General features: G+C 38.8%; 1 protein-coding gene across 1 annotated transcript in view; it reads right to left on the bottom strand.

Moving 5' to 3' along the window:
- LOC149286005 (proprotein convertase subtilisin/kexin type 5-like) overlaps window positions 1–18,764 on the bottom strand; it is a 352,398-nt gene that overhangs the window by 233,111 nt on the left and 100,523 nt on the right. The window contains exons 4-5 of the mRNA XM_089494526.1: window positions 14,378–14,521; window positions 5,320–5,396 (exon numbers count right to left, since the gene is read on the bottom strand). Coding sequence (XP_089350652.1) covers window positions 5,320–5,396; window positions 14,378–14,521 — 221 coding nt within the window. The remainder of the gene's footprint in view (window positions 1–5,319; window positions 5,397–14,377; window positions 14,522–18,764) is intronic.

Raw genomic sequence — 18,764 nt, 5'->3', positions numbered from 1 at the left:
CAACTGGAAGATCGGAAGTTGGCAGTTCGAAGCTCGAGTGCTGTATGATACGTTGAGCTCCTGTCACTAGTCCCAGCTTCTGCCAACCTAGCAATTTGAAAGCATGCAAATGCAAGTAGATAAATAGGTACCACCTCAGTGGGAAAATAACAGCATTCCGTGCAGTCAGGCTGGTCACATGGTCACCAGAGTGGATTATGACTAGACATTCATGTCAAGGGATTACCTTTACCTTTAATTGCTGAGTATTACAGATACAGCTCAGTATTAAAACAAAACAAGACACCTCACACAGAAGCAGTGACTTAATCCACAGCTGACTCTAATCTTTAATGAAGCAAATATAAAAGTCTAGCATGGGCCTGCACTGCTGACGATTTCAGGATTCTCTGCCAATTTATTCAAACCAAGCTAAATATCTGGCAAGACTCTTGCATACCATAGTAGTTAAAGAAACCATCATTGCTTCCTAAGAATTACCACAGGACTTAAATGATTAATGTTTGTAGACTTCTGCCCATCATCATCTACACTGCTGAAAACTTGACATTTTTTAAATAAGTAACTCGGAAGTGTTATTTGATTAATCTACAGATTTCCCACAAATTACCATGTAATATAATGTAATATTATTCTTCTGACTAAATCCTATAGGATAATTGAATGGAATGCAACTGGCCCAAATATATCATGTTTAGATAAATCCAGTGCTGTCCTGTCAAAAGTAGACTCACTGAAATCAGCAGAACTTAAACTAAATGTGATGAACAAATAAATAAACTTTATTCTTATACCTTGCCTTTGTGCTGCAGCAATCAAGGTAGCTTACATGACTAGAACAGTCATTTTAATGACAAGTCCCATTCATTTTAATTAGTATGTTCTAGGTAGGACTACTGTTGGATTTAGGTCATTATTGTTGTTTAATCTGCTGGTGTATCAACTATATAATGTATATGCAAATGGAAAACAAATAGTTCAGTGTGTTCTGAAGAGTCTTTCATGTTCACTCAAGCTGTAAACATTCTGGGAAACTGCAAAATATCCTTCTCATGTATCATTTAGGCAATATAGGGATGAGACAGACTAGCAACATAAAGCAGCTTCCAGCTGCTTTGAAGACATGATGTTTATATGACGGACGCCTCCAAATTGGGTGGAAACCAAAGTGAAGCAACTCTGGAGCTAAATATCGGAGCAAAAAAATAAAAATAAAAAAGCCGGGATACTCTGGCTTAGCTTGGAAATCTTTGCACCGGCATATAAACAGCCTGGAACCAGTATGGGGCTGCAGCAAAGCAAAAAAGTAAAGTGTGACAACTCCAGTGGATGTAATTACAACATACACAAACCAGATAGTCCAACAGGGGGCATGAGGTTAAGTGGGGTGAAAGGGGCATGCATGGGGGCTTCCATGATTGTGGTTTGCCAATGTATCACTCGCACACCAATGCACTTATGCCCTGTACTGGCGGAGCATTGTACATGTACTTGGCTGGTCAAAGGGGCAGCCATGCAACAGGATGGCATGTGAGCAGACATGGGAGGTACTTGGAGGTGGCTGGTGGTATGTTTGTGCAATGGTGCATATGCATGATGGGGAGGCAACAAAAAAATTACCCAGCCATGTGGCTTGATGCCGTGCAATGTGGTCTGCTCACGGGTATTCAGCCCGCCTCAGGAGCAGGCAATGTGGAAAGCAGGGTTTCAGCCTAATTTTGGGAAAAGCAAGATCGAGATGCTTTTTTCTGTCCATCTGCTTCAGCCCTTAGATATGTTATGCTATCTCTATAGAGTGGTTAATTCCACCTTCATTACTATCTTCAAACTGGATGGCTGCCAGTGGCCAAGTGATTTACTTAAGTCCTGGGTCTGCTGACTGGATTCACAATGCTATATGTGTGAAATTTCACCCAATTTCATTTGCTCTAACACAACCCCTTTGCAATTTTCAGGCAGAGTGTATATAAATCCTGAGGTAAAAATTACCTCAGAATATATACATACCTCAAGGAAGAGGGGTGATGTGTTAGAAGAGAGATGTTATGACAGGTAGATAGTAAAAGTGTCACATGCTGGTGCTCAAGTCTAAACTGAAAACGTGTTTGTATGGTATATTGAACAGTATCTCTCATTGATTCTCTCTCGAGACTTTTGTTTACTCTCTGAAAGGGAAAAAGAACACAACTGTCTTTTAAAATACTGAAACAATGTTCTTCTTTCATAACAATGTAGTTATCCAAAATTAATATTTACCATTAGTATGGATTCTGTCTGAAAAAAACAAATCACTTTTGGACTTTTTCTGAAGAACAGTAATAGATCTTATTTTACTACCGAGACCAGAATGTTAAGGTTAATGAGATATGTAGACAACCTAGATCAGGGGTAGGCAATCTTTTTGAGCCGGGGGCCGGGTTGCTGTCCCTCAGACAACTGGGGGGCTGAAGCCAAAAAATAAATAATTAAATAATTTTTTTTAAAAAATTAAATATATAAATAAACCAGGACAAATGTAGGACAAAATTCTCAAATGGAAGACACTTTTTTTTAAAAAAGGAGGACACGTGAAAAAATTTGCTGATTTTTAAAAAAATGTTAATATAAATGCATGTTTCCGAGGCTTCTATAGACAATTGCCCCCCAAAGGCCCCGGCGGCAATCAGCGGCCGGACCGGGCTGGGGCCGGTCCCAAGGCCTCTCTGGGCCGCATCCGGCCCACGGGCCGCAGGTTGCCTACCCTTGACCTAGATGAACCCCAAATTTGAAAAAGTGAGGTGAGAGCTTCACTCAGAGCACTTAGGAGAAATAAATCACCAGGAACTGATGGCACACCAATAGAGCTGCTTCAGGCTACAGAGAAAGAATTTACTCTAGTTCTAAACTATGTTAACTCGTTTTGAAAAAAACAGTGGCCCACAGACTCGAAGCCTCAGTATATATTCTAATTCTGAAGAAAGGAAACACCAGGAACTGCAGTAACCACAGAATCACTGCATTTATTTCTCATGCAAATAAGGAATTCTAAAACAAAGACCCTTTCTAGCAAATATATGCTGAATAATGGAAAATTCTAAGGAATTTCAAAAGAAGATCATGACTCAATTGGACAGGGAATCAAGCAAAGCTGTATTCTTTCACCCCATCTATTTAATTTGTATACCGAGAACATCATATGAAAAGCAGGGTTGGACTCGGTGGGGGGGGGGGGGAGGCATGAAAATTAGAGGAAAGAACATAACATAAGATATGCAGATGAAACCATAATACAAGCAGAAAATATCAGAGATATGGAAAGATTATTGAAGAAGGTCAAGGCAGAAAGTGCAAAGATAGGTTTACTGCTGAAGAACAAAAATTACAACTGCAGACAATCTACATAGCTGCCTTTCCAAGTCCTAGTCTTTTATGGATTTTTTGATTATATTTTAAAATTCTGTTATTTAAAACTTCTTTAACATTTTAAAGATGATGACAAAAAGATTGAAATAGTTCAACATGGTCCATACTTGGGCTCAATCATCAATCAGAGGGGAGACTGCAGTCGAAAAATCAGAAAAAGACTAGGACTTGGAAGGGCAGCTATGAAGGGACTGAAGTGTAAAGATATATCATTAAATACTGAAGTTAGGATTGTCCATTTCTATATATGGTTGTGAAAGCTGAGCAATGAAGAAAGCTGACAGGGGAAAAACCTCAATTCATTTGAGATGTGGTGCTGGAGAAGAGTTCAGAGAATACTGTGAACTGCTAAAAAAAAAACAGTGCATGGGTTGTGGAGCAGATCATGCCTGAACTCTTCCTGGGGGCAACGATTACTAAACTGATGTTGTATTTTGGCGATATCATGAGAAGAAAAGACTCACTGGAAAAGACTATAATGCTTGGTAAAGTGGAAGGCAATAGGAAAAGAGGAAGAACACATTCCACATGCATCAGACAAGCCACAGCCATGAATCTGCAAAAGCTGAGCACGGCAGTTGAGGATAGGGTGACTTGGAGGTCTCTCATTCATAGGGTCACCATGGGATGAAGTCAACTCAAAGGCAGTTAACAACAACAACAAGAACAACAACAAAAGACAACCTAGAAAAACAGCAGCATAAATTAATTAAACCATTCAAATTTGTTTGCTCTTTATTTTGAAGACATTTCTGCTTTCCTGTACTCTTGATAGTCAGTTGAAATATTCTATTTCTGAAGTAGTTGGACCTCCTCCCCTGCTTTATTTTCTTTCTGATTTTATGTAATATTTTCTTCTGCCTGACTTCTCAGTAACAAGATCGACTAGACAGGCAATATGAACTAAGCATATGGGAAATTGACCTTATGAACTTCATACCTAAAATGGGCCAAATACTTTGTTAACAAGCTTAATATATACCAGGGTATATCATTTATTTGAACTTCTATTTGATTTAGCACTGTAAACTGTTTCCTGAAAGGCACTGAAGAAATTAGTGAACAAATCTAACTTCAGCGAAAAATATAAATTAATGCAATAGATTTATGTCTGAGTTGTGATTTTTGCTGCCTTCAGTCTGCTCAGCTAGCTATTACCCAGTTGTTTCTTAACAATCCTACAATTTCGTCAGTCATACGCAGGCAGCAACCCCAGAAGGCAATTTTACATGATTGGGTTCTGTTTTGTAGAAGTGGCAACTGTCAACAACAGTGACAGTTTCTAAGGTCAACACTTTACTGGTAGAAAACATCAAACAGCAGAACAAAGGAGGCAAAATTAGGAATTCTTTCCCTTCCACCCTGTAATCCACAATACACTTTGCCCCCTTATGCAAAAATCTATTCCTAAGCACTAGAAGGAACTTCCAGGGCAGATTTGGTGAGTGTATGGTGTACTTCAGAAGGAATGCAAACTTGCTCTCTGCCCCCCCCCCCAAAAAAAAAAAAGACCTTCCCATTTTTCTGGTGGACATTTTTCATCACTTTTCATCTTTGAAGGCAACTCTAGAATTATGAGCAAAAATCAGAAACTACTAGAGGCTGGGAAAAGACAGTTCAGAATATTTGTAATTCAAAACTACTTCAAAAGCATACAAACATACAAGCTCGGGCAACTCCCAAGATGAAGTACGGGTAAGTGAGATAGGGAAGGGGTTATTGAATAATTCATATATGTTGTAGACATAAACAAGACACTTATGTTACATTACTAATTAAAAGTAAAAAGTGTAATTTTGAACTGTGTTACTACCTAAACTGTTATTGCTATCTGTCACTATGGCAAAATCTGTACATTTTACCTATAAGCACATTTGAATTTAAGATGTCATATATTCCATAGAGCACTGGCCTTACTTGTTTTCATTGCTGGCATCGTACCGAGGCATGGGGTCAATATCATTACCATTGACATCAAAACTGGCATCTGGGTCCTGCAGCCAACAGGGAAGGGAGATGGAAAGAGAGATGGAAAGAAAATGAACCGCAGATCCTCATTAATTAGCCATTGACTCATCTAGCTCATACATTCCTCAGCAGGTTTCTACAGGAGTGTAATTAGGTTAACTAACATTCCTGTGGTTTTGTGGTGGCTGCCTGATTTAGGAAAGAACTACATGTTCAAAACTGACAAGATTTATATATTATTTAAATTGTGTTCAGGAAATGAAGTTGCATTAAAGATTCCACTTCTGATGGGGGGGGGGGTCAGGGGAGCTACAGTTTTAATTCAAACACCTCTTTATGAAACCTTATTTTCAATATTTCACACTCTTTTACTTCATCTAAAATCTTTTTTATCACAAGAATAAATAATTCATTCCAAAATTTGATTACATTCTTCTGGTTAAAAGACACAGTTATTAAAATTATTCTAAAGAAACATTAGTAGGTTTTTTTTGTGTGTGGGTTTTTCGGGCTATGTGGCCATGTTCTAGAATAGTTTCTCGCTGACATTTCACCAGCATCTGTGGCTGGCATCTTCAGAGAATGCTTGCCTGGAAAGGAGATGTGTGTGTGTGCGCGCACACACACACGCTCATTGTCTGCTGGGAAACCCCTGACCCTGGGAGATTTCTCATTTGCATTTGTTGAGTCTTCATCTTGCTATTTTTCTGGACTGGTAGCCAAACCTTGTTTACTTTAAGGGTTTCCTCTTTCCTGTTGTGCAGTGAAAAATCAGCAGTAGCAGAACATGTTACAAACCATCATGGGCATAAAATACTGTTTGAAAACACTGGAATTCTGGACCATGCCAACAACTACCATGTCAGGATGCACAGGGAAGCCATTGAAATCCACAAACACTTGGACAATTTCAACAGGCAAGCATTCTCTGAAGATGCCAGTCACAGATGCTGGCAAAACATCAGGGAGAAACTCTTCTAGAAATGGCCACATAGCCCGAAAAACCCACAAAAAACAATGGATGCCGGCCATGAAAAGCTTCGACCAAACATTAGTAGCCTTGAAATATTTCCATGTGCCGATAAAAAATTTAAAGAGACAACTTAAAAGATAACATTGCATTTGAAAAAAAAATCTTTTATTAACAGTTGCTACTAAATTAAATGTTTTTAATATCTTTGGAGAACATATGCAAATTTTGATGTGTGCTCTCTTTTCTGAATTTCTGAAATTTAAAAAAAAAATGTTCCTAGTTAACCAATGTGATGATAAATTGTTGTTTAAAATTTCACCTGTGTTCAAAGTTAGTTAGGCCCAGTATAGACTGCCGCTTTGTGGCGGCCTGGGGGCAAAATTAGGGCTCAGGAGAGCAGAGCGAACGCACACGCCTGAGCCCTACCACGCCATAATGGCACGCCTCCATCTAAATGGGGGCCCGCTATGATGATGTATGCATGGTGCAGCGTCCAAATGGCACCACGCCACACTGACGCTATCAGCATGCACGAGGGCATGAATGGCGCTGTGCGTGCCCCCTAAAAAGAACCCGCCAGCAGTGGGTTCGTTTTAGGGCTTCCGGAGGCCGCAGCGTTTGGTTGCTGCGGCCTCCATATGGGGCAGAAAGGGGCGGCGTCTCAACCGACGGTCCTTTCTGCTCGTCTGTATCAGGCCTCAGTTTATCCACCTCAGAGGATTCTATTTAGCTGTGCCAGCACATACAAAGTCATATTAACTCACATATGCATCATTAATGATTAATGAAATTTGCTCTGAGATTAGTTAAGCTAAATGAGAATGAACAATATGGAAAACAAAGAGATCTATGAATTCATGTTACATGGTGGGAATATTGTGATCCTCCATATGTACTTATAATGGAGGTCCAAGCATTCCTCAACATTGGCTATCATGGCTAGGACTGCTGAGAGGTGCAACTCAACAAAATCCAGAGGACTGCATGTAAAACGGCTGACTGGGATAAAGCTAGTAACTTTCAATGTCAGAACTGCTAAGCATCTTCTGACACAGTGTTTCTTTAATTACAAAGAATGGGGGAAATGGCAAAGAATAGTTAGACCAATATAAGGTGGGGAAAATGTCTCTAGCATCATTTTCATTCAGTGTCTGCTGATCTCAAAGGAAATATTCACATGAATAATAGTTACCAGAATTTGGTCTAGGTGATTAGTTAAAAATGAATTTGTTATTAACTACAAATACTTTATTAGAAAACTTTTTATATATATATTAAAAAAAATGAGTCACAAGTAAAAGTTCTAAAGAGCTGCTTCATACCTTGGGCTGACTTCAGAAAAGTGAGCAGCATTTCTTGCTTTAAAAAACAAAACAAAACTTTTCCAGAATGAACATTAACACAATTAATTTGACTGTGCTCATAAACCACTCTTCCCTAGCACACTGAACACCTAGCATTCAAGATGGCACACAAGGTAGTTTTTTTCAGTGAATACTTCCTATTTCTGTGGATGTACAGAGACAATCAAGAACTCAATTGGGCATTTCAAATACTTACAAAATACAATGATGAAAATGCCTGAATTATGCTCTGCAGATTCTACATAAAATATGAGATTTGCCTTCTACTGATCAAACAGTAAAATGGCACTCATACTTCACATTTTTATTACAACAATTTAAACTGGTATATAGGACATGTATTTGTCCTGTATACCAGACTATAGTGCTGGATTATAGGAATAAGTGGATGACTCAGTTGGTTTTGTGGATTTCTCAAAACACTGCTGTGACGAGCATTATTTTTCTCCTGGAGAGGTAAAATCTGTTATGTTTTGAATAGGGATGGAAAACTCTATTGGGTGTAATCTTGGATAACTTGTGAGACAATGTAAGAGAGACAATGTTGATGAAAAAGTGATTCTGCATGTAATGTCCACACACACACACACACCCCAAATGTGTCCAGGCACAATTTACAATGTTGCAACAAAAGAACAGTTAAGGAATAAAAAAGAGGAATATTTCCTGAATAAAAAAAAACTTTAATACTCCCTGCTTCTAAAAAAGAGTGACTTGTGTTGACAGAGGATCAGACATCCAAGGTCAATTATCACCACCAAATGTATACAGTGAAACTACTGAAAATGTGAAGAAAGTAATCCAGGCTGACAGGAACATTCTACAGAATTTAACACTAATGTGTGAAACTGGAAGACATAATGACTTCCGATTCATTTTTTGAGCAGAATATTTGCATACATTTCTATCATCAGTAGATCCAAGTGACATGGAATAGGCAATACTGTTGTTCCTACTCACAGCTGATATTGATTATCCATGTGTTATGGAGCATGCCAAGATTCTTTTCATTTAATAACCAATAGCAGTCAATAGCAATCACTTTGGGTAATACACCACACACAAACACATTTGGAGAGTGTGCCAGTATTTATACTCAACAGCTGAAACATACAGGACTAGTGTTCAAGTTGTGCTGATACTGTGTTTGAAAGTATAAGTATCAAGAAAAATCCATTAAGTCTTGCACTCATCAGAGACAAATGCAGACCTCCAAACCAATACACTGGAAATGTTCTTCAGCCACATTTGGAAATCTTTCCTGGCCTGAAAAATAAGAGATCTTGTTTCTTCCCTTTCCTCATCAGCTCATGTACATATAAAAGCACTAATTTTGTTGTTGGTACAGGATTTGAAGATGAAAGGAAGGTGGCACTGCACAACCCTTTTATCATTGTGGCACAACTGCAGGTATCACATAAAGAAGCAAATATTGGAACTATACAATATACAGATAATAGCTATACTAGTTTAAGTTCGGTTCAAGCACTTTGTTTCCTTCAGATGATGGTTCCTGGTTTTCAGCAAGATTAAGTACACCAAGCTGAGGCTGATGGTTGGCACTGCAAAAATAGGAAGCATGTTCCAGTCCACACTGCCTGCTGCCAGCTGTCAGAGACTGAGAACTTCAAAATCATATCACTGCCATGCTGTAACAAGATCAGATGGCATGCCCAACATTGCAGCTATAACAAAACATGCAGAATGGAATGTATGTAACCAACAGCGAGAACTCCTTCTTAACTGGTCCTATTCAGCCAAGACCACAAGATCATCAGAGACTTCATCACAACTTTCAAAAGGCTGGATCAGGGCTGCAATGTGAGGTTGCCGCAGCCCCGATCCAGCTAGGAAAGGGGAGGCAGCCTGTCGCCCCTTAAGGGCTGTATGTACAGCCACACAGTCTATCAAAGCTTATGCTACAGCTTCCTTCTCTTAGTTAGTCTCAAAGGTGCTACAAGATTCCTTTGCCCACTGATAAATGAGACTTTTGAAAATCTAAATATAGTGTGAGGCACATCTTCAGAGAAGCTGCTGCTTGGAAGGGAATAAGCAATGCTCTTCAAGCCCTGAAAAACTCCCTCCATGAATATTTTCCCCACACTTCCATGGATACCACAAATACAGCACCAATGGAATCTCTTTTTAAAGCCTATTTCCTATGTGGGACTTGTTGCTGTATGAATGGGTAGATGTGTAAATGTGTGAAGTAAGTGTGTGTGTGTGTATGTGTGTGTGAGAGAGAGAATGGCATATATTTCAGTAGTGCTTGCTAAGAGCCAATAGATCACTTGCACAGATTGCCCATCTGTCATTATTGTGGATGGGGTGACCTAGAAATATTGACTTTTAACTGACAATGTTTAGGATGTATTAGCCATTAACATTTTATTGTATTGTGAATAAGTAAAATTGTAATCAAAGATATAGTTGTGTTAGTCTGGATCAACATTAAAAAAAATCCTGTAGCGCCTTTCAGACTGAGACATCTAGAGATGTTAGAAATGCCATATTCCAGTTTCTCAAATCTAGGTATCTAATTTGAACACTATGCAATTATTATTCTAATGTGCCTCCCACGATGCAAATTTTACATATTAACTGTTGCTTTTTAAAATTCTACTATGTTTCAACACATTATGCCATTTTTTTACCATTGTCATTGATCTGAAAGAACCAGTACAAAGTAAAGTTTAAAGTGCTGGACCTGGAACAGAGATACCCCCATTAAAATTTCTGCTTGGTCATGGGATTTACCATGATACTTTAGGTCACCATCACCTTTCAGCAGACCTGCCCTAGAAGCACCTTCTTCTTGCACTGTGCCATTCACATCACTCACTCACCCTTCCCTCCTATTCTCTCATTTGCTGCACCATGACCCTTTGCAATGTAGACCTCTCTTGTTTCTTGCACTTCACCATTTGCAACCCCTTCCTTCCTACTTCATTCCTTGCAGTGTATCCTCCCTTGTTTCTTACATGCCAATGCTGTACTGATCACACTGATCACTCTTTCTTTTCCTCCCATTCTCCCACACCTCACTTTGCAGTTTTACAATGCACCCTTCCTTGCTTCTTCTACTCCATATTCCACACACACTGCTCACTCTCCCTTCCCTCTAACACTTCACCTTCTGACTGCACAATGCCTCTCTCCCTTGTTTTTACATATTGCCACTTGCATTTCTCACCTGCTCATTTTCCCTTGTACTCCCTCCCTTCCCTTCCCTTGCAGCCTCACAATGCACACCTACTCCCTCATCCCCTTGCAATGCCTCTCCTTTGCTTCTTACATCCCATCACTCGTAATGCTCACCCTTCCTTCCCTCCTACTGTTTCACCTCACGTTGTACCATCACAATGCAGCCCTTGCTTCTTTTAGACTGTTGCTTGCACCACTAATTCTCCCTTCTCTCCTACTCCTTTCATCACCCTGTACCTCCACAGTGCCTTTCTCCCTTGTTTCTTCCATGCTACTGCTTGTATCACTCAATTCCCTTTCCTCCTATGCCTTCCTGTGCCTCATCTCATGCCCTGGCAATGCTGACTTCCCTTGTTTTTTTGTTTCACAAAACAATCCTTGCATAACTCACAGTGTTCAATCCTCTTCCATACCATTCCCTCCCTTATGCCATCTCTTGCCCTCACAATGCTTTCCCTTGCTTCTTACATACACCACCTGCACAGCTCACTCTCCTTTCCCTTGTGCCTCAAAGGCATGAGTGGACTTGTTTCTCATGGAATAATTTCACAGAAAAATGCCTCCATATTTTGTTCCCTATCTCAGCTAGAGGGTTACTTTTTTTGTAAACAAAAGCTTGGAATCCAGGCCAGAAGATCATCAAAATGGGTATTGGCCAAACCAGTTGAAGTAGATTGTAGTCTACAAAAACTTATCCAAGAAATTTCTTTTGGCATCTGATGAAGTGGATGGGACTGCATAAAAGCTTATACTAGAATTTTCTTTTTCTCAGGCAATCTCAACAGTGCTATAGGATTTCATTATATCTTTTTATAACAAGTCAATTATTTTATTTTATTCTAGTTTATTTTTTGCAGCTTGCTCTGATTTACATGGAGTCATATATCAAGACCATAGATGCTATCAGGCATGCACTATTTAGCAAAGCTAAGAACTTCTGACCTCCATCAGCAAGTCTTTGTTTCATCACATCAAGTACTGCTATATGCACATTGTTATATGGGAGAATGTTCCTCTTGCAGACCTGTTATATGGGAGATTGTTCCTCTTGCAGATCTCGTTACATACACCACACAAGCTTTGAATGGAGAGAGAAAGGTAGTCTGTCTTACATTTCTTAACACTTGCCTCTATTTGTCAGGTTTGCTTCAGTGCTGTGAACTGAGATGGCAAAGCTGGAAGTGCCAATCAGCTACATCAGTGGTTCTCTTGTGTCAATCTGGAATGCTTTTTTAAAATTGTTCTGTATATGTATGCATTAGTTAGTTCTTTGGAAATGAGTTTTAGTGGCGGGGTACGAACTGCCGCCGCCGGTAGATCCATGGGGGAGCCGGAGCCTTCAGACGGCGCGGCTCACGCGCGGACCGAAAAAGAAGCTCCAAAATGGAGCTTCTTTTTCAGTCGCGTTTGTGATGTAGTGAGGCGCCAGGGGCGCACTCGCTACGTCATAAAGGCTGCGACACGTACGGACGCTCAGCGTCCGATACGTAAAGATGGCGGCGCCCATGTGGAAGGGGCGCCGCCATTTTGTACGTATAGGATACGTACTAGGGTTAGGGGGGTGCAGAAGCACCGCCCCTTCCTAACCCTAGTACGTATCCTATACGTACTAAATGGCGGTATGTATCCCGCCTCAGTGTATTAAGCTTTTTCACAAGGTGATAATTCCATTGTTATTTCAGTCAGATAAAATCTCGTATTAACTACGCAAGTTTGACAAAAACAATAGCTATTAAGTTTCAGATCATGCTGATACCCCCAACTGTCACAATATACATATAAAAATTAGCATCCCTGCACTTTCACCCATGTAACTTTTAATCCATAAATTACATGGGATAATTTTTTTAAAAATGTTCTCTTTCTAGGAAGTCAAATATAATATGTCAAGATCACAACATTTTATGGAATAAAACAATTTTGAAGCATTAAAACTGGAACGAGGAATATATGTCCCTCCAGGTATTGTTGGGTTGTAACTCCCTAAATCTTTCATCACTGAATCTCATGTGAACTTCAGCCTAAACACATCATCTGTAAATCTACAAGTTGCAAACATCTGTGTGAAATTCTCAACAGTACTATATGGACGGCAACATTGTTTTTGTGAATTTATATTGAGAGACACTTTAGGTATGTATTTCCCTGATGTTTTAGGTACATGAAATGCTTAAATCAGTTAGTTGTCTGGAGTACCTAAGTAGCCACAGGCTACTGTTCAGAAATGTAACTCTATAGTTAATTCTATCTTCCAGCTAAAAAAATTAGATTGGAAGCAGCAACCTCCAGATTCAACATGATCAAATTAGTCTAGAGAAGTAGATTATCAAAAATAAACAAAAATTGCTTTCAGCACTCCACTTTGGGGAGAATTAGCTAAGACAACCAATTAAGTATGCTCAGAACCACAGCCCAAGAATGAATCCAAACCCAAATAACCAGATTATGTCAATATGGGATAAACGTATTCTGTCACTGAAATCAATTTTGCTTGTACAATGATATAGTTCTAGGCAGCCAAGCTATCATTTCATATGCTCTGTATGAACTCTCAGGCACCAGATATCAAAGTAAATCTCAAAAGTATTAAAGACTTCAAGAGATGAGGGTGCTATCTGAAATGAATAACAAGGTTACAACTATGAATTTTAAATTGTGAAAGTGAATTGAGGGGACACAAATTTTCTGTGTCAAGAAAAATTTAGAACTATAATGGACTTTGAAAGAGCATAATTACTGAAATATCTGGGACTGAAATTTACAGAAAATGGAACCCTTGTGAAAGTAGTTGAGTTGATACTTGGCATCATGCCAAGGGGTGACAGAACTTTTTTCATAAGTGCTACATTTAGGACCTGGGGATATTAGAATCACATTTGGATATAGAAGAAGTCAATATGGAATGACTAAAAGAAGTTTCACTAGCACTGAAAGATCCACTGGTAAGCTACAATGATGTATTGAAAGCTTTGCCTTACAAATATTACATTAAAACACTGGCAGGTTAAGTGATGGAATCCCTCTCAACCCCATAACCTGTGTACATTTTAAAGCTTGAATTTTATACTTTATTCTATAGATGAGTAACATCTTGAAATTTGAGAATCTCAAGAATTAGGATAAAATGTATTAAAATAGTAAAAGCTACTTTGCTGAAAAAAACCAGAAGACAGTTCTGAGGAGTATCTGGTTTCAGAATCACCTAAAACATTTTGTCTGTAACAAGAGAGTTAAATCATGGAAAATCAGGCCATGGCATCACCGGTTATTAATGTCTTCCATAGCTGGTCAACCCAGATTATTACTAAAGGATGAAAACAAAACTTACACATTTTCACTTTGGGTATTAATGTCTCAGTGCTCCCTTCTTTTTCAGGCATTTCAGTTCATCCTTCCCATGAATGATGAATTTACTGTTATCACTCAGCAGAATAAAAGAGCAATCTGTAGCACAATGGAAACTCACATAATTCTGCATCAAGTCTGGGTGGTTTCTCTCAATGCCATCATCCAAGATGGTGATCACAATGTTCTTTCCAGTGTAGCCTCTCCTCCACGCACCTACAATATTCATATCTGATTGGCAGAGGTTTGTATTATCACTGCAGTGCTAGAAGAAGGGGAAAAAACAAAACAAAACAAGTATTGTATGTAGGATATTAATCAACAGTCTGAGGCAAGGAGATATTAGCTATCATTAGCATAAACAATTACATTATCAGCAAATGAGTATATTGATTTAAACTGGAGAGACAGAAAATCAATGCTCTAATTAGGAAACAGCAAGATAATTTTAGAAGGGTACTAAATGAGATGAAAATTGTTCAAGCTAATTATTTCTTTTGAGATTGATCATTATATGAAGGAATAATTATTAGACTACTTAATTGTTGTTATGAGTCCTTAGTAACACAGAGACAATAATGGCTCTTTTCTGGGCATTCTACATACTTGTGGAGAAAAGTTCATTTGATTTTGCCTCCCCCCCCCCCTCCAGCATAACTAGCTGCATGTGGACAAAAGTAGGCAAAGTGTCTGTGTGAAATAGCCATGGAAACACAAAAAATGCTTGTATGGGTTTGGCTGGGCGATGTACGGTATAATCTGTGAATTAGCTTTCTGGAATCTTTTCCAGATTCCTTTATATCTGAAAAAATGGGGGGGGGGGCTTTCTTGGCATGTTTAGTACAGCATCAGTAGGAGATGAATCTGTAACCAAAACAATTTCTTCTAAAATGCTTGCAGCTTATGATGCTTACTGAACTGAAGATGATAATAATGAGAAAAGTTTTGGACATAGCTTAACTGAAAATTGATTTGATTTTTTCTCATAGTTTAATTTTGGATGAAGGAGGACTGTTTACAAAGAAGCAAAATTTCAGCACTCTTTACTCCAACCCCATTCTTTGGGCTCCCCAGAGAGTGTGAATCCTTTTAATGAGTATCCTATTCAATCCCTCAGTGGTGGTTGCTTTGCTCCAGCTCCCCAGGGATTGCTGAGAATGAGCAGGAAAGGGGGAAAATAAATTCTTAGAACTAGTATCATAGCAACACATACTAGCTACAAGACCTCTCAGAGTTCCTTCACTCTTGTTTCCCTGTCTCCTATCTAGTTTCTGCTCACAACTTTGTGTAAAAAATTAAGCCAGTGTGCAATCTGTAAGGGTGGCAGGATGGTAAATAACAAACAAACTGGCATACTTTGCTGAACCTGGCCTCCATTGTCTTCAGGCTGCATATAATCTCTTGAAATTACTCAGTTTGTTTACACAATAAATTTGTCCCAAGAAACCATACTGGCCTTCTTACTTCCTACTTACTTTAGAAATCCCAACAATGGCTGGTATCTTGTTTGTGAATTATGATAGCATAGATCAGACTTGTGCCATCGCAACTCACTTTTATGGTTGTTGCATAGGTTGGAATTCTGTTCAACCAAAATCTGCCATCCCCAAATTTACATTGTAAACTGCACTGTTCCCCCTCTATGGCTATTTCCATGATAGAGAGTGAAAGGGGGATGAGTGGGGATGCATCCAGCAATTTTTTTGTAGCTAGATGTATTCCAAGGACATCATCTGCAGAAAAATCACAAGGACTCCCAAGGGTCTCTACAGATGTCTGTTTTATCACAAACACCTACAGAAAACCAGGTAGATGTGCCCCCTTTTGCTCCCACCCCCCATGACAACATGGAAATGGCTATGTTGGCAAGGGCTTACACTACTTAGAAGTTGAAGATTTTTCCTGGTAGCACCAGGAGAGAGTTATACAGATATAACTACATGATACACATAAGTCTTCTGAAGCAGGATCTCAGGCAATATGTTGAGTACTGAGTAGTACAATGTTCACAATGCTCCCCTGTCATACTATAGGGAGAGGTTTTATGAGTCATGCCAGCTTTTCTCCTTTCCCATTACTCAAAAATTAAATCAATCATCATCATCATCATCATCATCATCATCATCATCATCAGCTCTTCACCCTCCTATGTGGACCTATAGTGCTCAGACAGCCAGTCCCTGATATTAAGTCTTTAATGCAACATGACATACTAGTAAAAGATTCTTTGGTACAAAATAAAAGGTGTTCATTTCCTCCTCCTGAAACAACTGACCTCCCCATCCCTCATCAACAATCCCCAAACAGCAATATAAGCTCCCATTCCAAGTTGGCAGGAATCTTTTTCTTGTTATGATAGTACTCATATTAATGCTTTTGATTTTTTTAAAAAATATTTTTTTATTGATTTTCAATACAACAAAACAAGTTAATCATTGGCCTTCACCCACCCACAACTCCCCATTCCTGCCCTTCTTCCTTCTCACTGATAGCCCTGCATGCTTATTGTAACTGTAATTTTACAAAAACATTTGCGTAAACATGTACACAAACAGGACAGGCAAGCAACAAGTACAGATGCACAAGCAAGAAGATTAGGTAGATGAGTAAAAAAACTGGTATCTCTACCTCTACCATTAATGGCCACAAGCAGAGAATGGAAATATCTGGCATCACCTCTGGTATCCCTTCACATTACAGAATTATAGCACCATGATTCCATTTTAACTATCATGGCAACATTCTATGGAACACTAGGGTTTGTAGTTTGGTGAGACTTTGGATGGAGAGTTCTGGCTAACAGTGCCCCTCCCTAAACTGCTAATCCCAGGATTCTGTTGGATGGAACCATGGCAGTACTGTCATAATGCTGTAATTACACAAGTCTGTTAAATTGAACATCATAAAATGATATATACACACACACACACGTACAGTATTCTAGTTTTATGGGAATTTGGTGTTCTAAATATAAACATGATGTCAGATTTGCTCCATCACATACAGTTTTTTCACAACTTGCTTTGCTGTTTCTATGTTGTAATATGTGACTGAATGAAGTGATCCTGCAGAGAATGAAAAGGGTTAAAGTCTTCCAATAGACCTTCAAAACACTTTAATTTGTTATGAAACACAAATATCCATTCAAAAGCAATGAAGGAAATCACACTGGAACATCAGCATACACACTTAATCAAAGCTGGGTAACTGAATTGATAAAAAATAGCAAATTTGCGAAAGAACTATGAGTGGTGTGTTTTTTTAATTCAGCACTGAAACAATAATTAAAAACAGCTACAATATGTTCATCATAGGCTTATATTATGTAATGTGAAAAGGGCCCTGGTCTCTATTCACGTGGAGACCTCATACTATGGGGTAACTCTAACATATAACCTGGAGTTAAGATAATATTTTGGTACACATGGGCAAGACTTAAATCTTAGCACAATCTTGTTGATGGGAATCATTCAAAGACTCCACCACCTATATCTGCCTTTTGACAATATCTACAACTCAGAGACAGCTTAAGACCCACATTTAGCTCAGGTACCTTTGTAGCTCCTCAGAGTCCTAGGACACTTAATTCTTAGGAGTTTATCACACAGGAGGGAAGCACCCAAATCCCATGGATAAACTGGGTTTAAACCCAGGAATATCCTGCAAGAGCAGGATTGTTTTCAGATGACATCACGTGAAAATCCTGAAGTTAAAAAGTGGTGCGATTTTGCAGCTTTCTGCATAGGTTAATCTCAGGTTAATGTCAAAATTGCCTGACATGTCTGAAAACAATCCCACTCTTGTGGGATTTCCCAGGATTTAAACCCTGTTTATCCATGGGATTTGGGCACTTTGCCTCCCGTGTGATAAACTCCTTCGACATGGTGCAGCGACACATAGGTTTCTGTGTTATAAGTCCCCAATGTGTCAATGTTCTAACAGGCATTAGTTCATGCACAATGCTAATACAGAAGCTGCTATCACTTAAGCTGTCTATCTGATGTTATCTGTGTAAAGTCACTAATAATTACTATGGTTGAACAATTCAGGAAATAATGTCCAGGGTATAACAAAGATCACAAAAGTAACATTGACCTCCTCTTTAGGTCAGTCAGGGAAAATTCCATAACAAGCTTCAAACATTTGAGACCAACACACAAAGAGATATATAGAGATAAGATGCCTTATTTCTAGTCTAAACCTCATGACATTACAATCAAAACATCACTTGAGGTTGAATAGCCTGATATAGAGTAAATAATACTTTTACTAAAAATAAAAACAACCCTGCAAATTAGCATACATTGAATATGACATTATTTGCATGCTTCAAACTTTAGACTGAGCTAAGGCAATTTTTCCAGTAAATGGTAATCAGAAATGTTGGACTACAGTTCACATAATCTACAGTATGCCCATTGTACAGTGTCCCAACTGATTATGGGATTCGTTATCCACTTCATCTGAACAGTGCTACCATATAAGATAGTTATTGGTAATTTATCATT

This window comes from Sceloporus occidentalis, unplaced genomic scaffold (assembly GCF_023333645.1).
Source record: "Sceloporus occidentalis isolate IW3139 unplaced genomic scaffold, rSceOcc1.0.p SCAF_73, whole genome shotgun sequence".
Classification (NCBI taxonomy): Eukaryota; Metazoa; Chordata; class Lepidosauria; order Squamata; family Phrynosomatidae; genus Sceloporus; species Sceloporus occidentalis.
Note: the sequence above shows the minus strand (reverse complement) of the source record. Positions and strands in the feature narration are given on the sequence as shown.